Below are 4715 nucleotides of genomic sequence, written 5' to 3' on the forward strand. Positions count from 1 at the left end.
ATCTAACGTACCATCATTAACCATTACTCAAGCTATATCCCACTGAGCTGACACACCTCCACTCTACGGCGATTTTCATTACACATTCATCTGCAGGTCGCTTTCTTGATGAATCAACGAGCTGCTTGGTCTCTAAAATGTCAGGATAATAAAACATGTCCATCGGGGCCCAAGGTGATGTCTTATAATGTTTTGTTTTGTTGTTTGGTCTAAATAACCCAAAGATTTTAGATTTAAAACTGAGAGAAGCGGCAAATCCTCACATCGGATAGCACGGTTTTCAATAGCCGACCATGTCTTTATACTACTGACACTGACTGATAGTTCCAGTCCTACTCCACAAGCTCGCAGTGTAAAGAGGCCCTTGAGCACTGTGGTGTGTGGGGGGAATGGGTACTGGCAACAAGCAACTTTTTGTTTTATGTAAGAAGTATTTTTGTTACACACACACACACACACAACAATATTTTGGTGTGTGTGCCTCACAAATATGAAGCCTAAAATATCACTATCGCCCCCTAGTGGCTTGCTGCAGTACAGGTAATATGAGTCTGTTAAAACACTGACGGAGGCTAAAAAAAGAACATACATTTGGTGTATCAAATAATAACATATTACTTAGGTTACAATACTAATTTTATTTTATTTTACGAGAATCTGGCCCTCACAGTTTCTGCAGAGAAAAATTCTGGCCCTTGGACAAATAGTTTTTTTTTGCCTCCTGCTGTAAAGGCTCTACTACACTGAATGGAACGGAACCAGCCTGGTTGGTGACACCTGTGTTCACACTGTTTAATATGGACAGCCTGTGGACAGCGTGTCGCTTACTGAAGACAGGAGGAAACCGCATGTCTTCACAGCATAATGAGGTTCAGTCGCAACCGTCCACGGTAACGGAGCACACCGGACACCTTCAATGAGAGCTCGGTGTGAACGTACCCGAGAGGACCTCCGACAACCGGCTCCGGCTGTTGACAGCGTGCGACCACCTGACCTCCGCAGCGTCCTTCTTCTTTATCCGACTCAAGAAATAGTCCAACGTCTGGTCGGACATCCTCTCTGCCAACAGACACTCAGCTCTTTACAGTCTCACAGCACAGCGTTAAACAATACGTATAATGAGTAAAGACGCCGCTAGCTACATTGCTATGAATGACACGGAGCGTAAGTTAAGTTGAAAAGTAATAATTCACACACTTAAGATAATTTAGTTGTTTTACCTTTTAAATTCCAAACGACGTAAACTGTAAAACACCCAAATAAAACTAAAGCAGCACTGCGAACATTAAACAAAAGACTCCTCTTCATCGTTCATTTTAACAGTCAAAACAATGTTTACAGAGCTAAGTGAAGTTAGCAGCAGGAAGCTAAACCCCATTTCCGGTTAGGAGTTTTCGAAATAAAATAGCAAGTAGTATTTCGCTAATTCAAAGGGGAACGAAATATTATGTATTGTGATACAATAAATACGTTTTCTAAACGTCTGACCTTTGAAGTAAAGTAGTGGTTCACGTCCAGAAAGCAAAAGATGGTCTGGATTTGATCTTTTTGTTCGCAGTGACTGCTGCACTAAATCCAGTCCCTGCTCTTCATCTACTCCCTGCTCTTCCTCCTCCGACGTTGACGGGTGTATTCTGAAGCACATATTACTTGTAGTCTTTTCAGTTACTAATATATTAATTAATTATTAGTTAGTAATATGTGCTTCAGTGTTAAACGCAAAACGTGTTTGATTGCGCGGCACCGTGGTCAAGAGTCATGATTCTGACACACACACACACACAGGTGAACTCCACTCAGTAGTGATGGGAATTCCAGCTCTGTTTAGTGATCCAGATCATTTGACTCAGCTCTTCATTTAATACCACTTCTGGCTTTTATAATCTGTCACAATTTAACCTGTAGTCAATGTAGTCAAAATATTTTGACCTATGATTGGTATGTTTGCATGTATATCACTTAAATTATTCAATGTACTAACTAAACCCTGTCTTGGATATATTTTATTTACATATAACTATGTATGTTGTTGAATGCTGCAACACACCATGCTTGTGTTGTAATATTATTACCAAAGAGAGACATTTCTAGATTCTGTTTAACAAAGTTAACAAATGTATTGGATCATCCTATTATTCTGTCTAGTATTATATGTATATATATATATATTATAGAGTATATACTTTCATTTATAGTTTTATATCTTCTATTATATTTTGTATTTTGTAATATTTTTATTGTGGTATTCTTTGTTCTCTGTTTTTGACACCTACTTTTGCCTCTAATGCCATGCTGTGGTCAACCTGAATTATCTCCTAAGGGATAAATATAAGGAATATCTTTATCTTTATAATATTAAAAATAAAATATAGAATTGGCGTCAGGTGGGAAAGCGGCTCCCATCGTTCACTTAAAAGCTGCTGACTTATGGAGTAGTGATTTGCAATTTTGGTTCTTTTTAGTGATTGCTAACCAGGCTTTGGTCTTCATGTTATTATCAAAATTAGACATTACTGTTTAATATGTTTTAGGCTTATGTGATTATATTATCTCAGTATTAGCCTTTATTATATAGAAAAGAGAGAAAGAGGCTCTCAGAGAGAAAGCGGCTCCTGGCGTTCCATTATGTGGGGGAAGATAAACCCATTTCATTTTGGACTTACTGAATTCTTCCTCTGGTTCAACCATGTGGCCAAAATGTCCACTGTGCACACAATTTATCCTCCCAAAGTGATAAACTCTTGAGATTATAATGACTGTACTGGGTTTCTTGTTCCTTCTGTTTTTTCATTTTCTCCATATAGGGTGCAATGAACAGCTTATGAAGGGTGCCACTAGAACCATAGATGTTCACCAGCTCACTGTGACTGTCGGCTGTTTTCTGCTGGGCAGGTAGTGTACTGTGGCAACAGCTTTCACGTTAGTCATTTATTCCATTGCTTATTTAGATTATTGATGTTTTAAGTTGTAATCAGCACAGCCTGTATGCCAGATCGTTAGCATTTATGCCAAACTATCATTCTTACTCTGTAAAAGTTGTACAAACTGCTTTGAGAATCATGCAAATAAAGGAGATTTCAATGAAACACCTGATAAGTAACTTGGTAGTACTATTTCTGTCATATTGCATAATGCTGAGAGTGTAGCAGGTTGTGCTTCAGTAAGCGTTTTATGGGAGGGCTTTTATCAAACTGATAAAAGCTCTGCAGGCCTTTAAAAAGCGCAGCGGCAGATAGCGAGGTGAGACTAAAGATATCAAGACTACAGGTAAGACTCTCAACTCTTAGCTTGTAAATATTTATCTACTGCTTCTTCTAAATATCATATCGCTAATCTTATTAACACATTTAGACCAGTGATACTCCATATTGTTGCTATATAAAGTTGATTATCTGTTCACATAATTCGCTCTAAGTGCTACAGTAAAATAAACTTAATCTGCAGAAACTAACAGAAAAGGAATTAAATCAAATGTTATGCAGCCACCCAGACTGTACGTGTCTCAAATGACTGGCATATTGTGAATGTATACAGGTAGAACTGTGAGCAGAGAAACAGTCCAAACAAATCCACCACCTGTTATGGAGCTACATTTTCACAACAACCACCTTCAGTGAGGGAGGAATGCAAAATCTACACAATGTCTAACGCTGAGTTAGTGAATGAAAACCACAGAGATTTGTCTTATCTTTAAGGGGAGTAGCTGTTTTTTTTTTTTTTAGGTAAAAGCAGCTGGTGCCAAATGGATGTTTCCCAGTAGCACTCATATTTGTAGTGTCTATAAATCCACACTTCCTTTTACAATTTAAATTCTATTTTATGAAATGTATTTAGTGTTGAATGACTTTGATTTTCTGTAGTGTCTCCACCAATAAGTGTGTTGGCAAACTGAGGTCCTCCATCTAACAAGTTTTCAATGAGAGCAAATTGTCATTGTGTGTTTTCCAGGCAAACTAATGGATTTGTCATTTAAAGTGGATCATTTCCAATACTTTTGCCTTAATCCCTGAAAATACTTGCCTAGAAATCAGGTATTACTAGCTGAAATTAGTCCCCAACAAAAATGCCCTATTCCTCCCTGTTTAAATAACTCAGTGTTCAGTTATAATGGTAAATGGACTTTACTTTGTATAGCGGCCTTTCTAGTCCTTCCCTCCTCTTTCTCCTGGCTTGGTCAGCTTTATTATTGAAAGGAAGAGAAAGTTACAAATATATATGAAGCTACAAATATATAATTGAAAGATGTGTGTGTGGTCTCCTGTGTGTGTACAACCAACTAAATAGCATACCAACTGCTCATCTACAATTTAAAATATTGTAGATAAGAAGTATATAAAAAATATATAAAGATAAAATGACAGTAAAAGAACTGCTGTTTGTAGTAATGTTAGTCATGGAATAATTTTTCCCAGAATATTGTGTTTTGCCTTGAACATTGAGACCATGAGTTGAGATTACCTGCTCCTATGGAATTACTGTGCCAAAGCTAAAAGTAATATTAAACAAGCTAGCCTTTAACCCAACCCTGCCAACCAACCCTGCATTCTGCACCAGTGGAAAGTTCAAACATCACAATGCAAAAGGAACAAGCACTGAAACACATTGTTTGAAGTAACAAAAGGGGACTTTAAATAGTAAAAAACCTTGACGTGAGTAACCTTTCAGAATACAGCTATTAATCTAGAGTGTTATTGTTCCTCTGCACAGCGTCCTGT

At 37.6% G+C, this 4715-nt stretch overlaps 2 protein-coding genes across 2 annotated transcripts in view; one reads left to right on the top strand and one right to left on the bottom strand.

Moving 5' to 3' along the window:
* fam151b (family with sequence similarity 151 member B) overlaps nt 1-1367 on the bottom strand; it is a 4374-nt gene extending 3007 nt beyond the window's left edge. Inside the window, exons 1-2 of the mRNA XM_035659289.1 lie at nt 1221-1367; nt 940-1059 (exon numbers count right to left, since the gene is read on the bottom strand). Of these exons, the coding sequence (XP_035515182.1) occupies nt 940-1059; nt 1221-1308 (208 nt within the window). The 5' untranslated portion in view covers nt 1309-1367. The remainder of the gene's footprint in view (nt 1-939; nt 1060-1220) is intronic.
* A 1855-nt stretch (nt 1368-3222) lies between these two features.
* Nucleotides 3223-4715, top strand: part of LOC118326040 (perforin-1-like) — a 2993-nt gene continuing 1500 nt past the window's right edge. Inside the window, exon 1 of the mRNA XM_035658932.1 lies at nt 3223-3267. The gene's annotated coding sequence lies outside the window, so the exon portion shown is untranslated. The remainder of the gene's footprint in view (nt 3268-4715) is intronic.

The sequence above is a fragment of the Morone saxatilis genome, unplaced genomic scaffold, assembly GCF_004916995.1.
Source record: "Morone saxatilis isolate NCDOM2014 unplaced genomic scaffold, NCSU_SB_2.0 Contig16, whole genome shotgun sequence".
Lineage (NCBI taxonomy): Eukaryota > Metazoa > Chordata > Actinopteri > Moronidae > Morone > Morone saxatilis.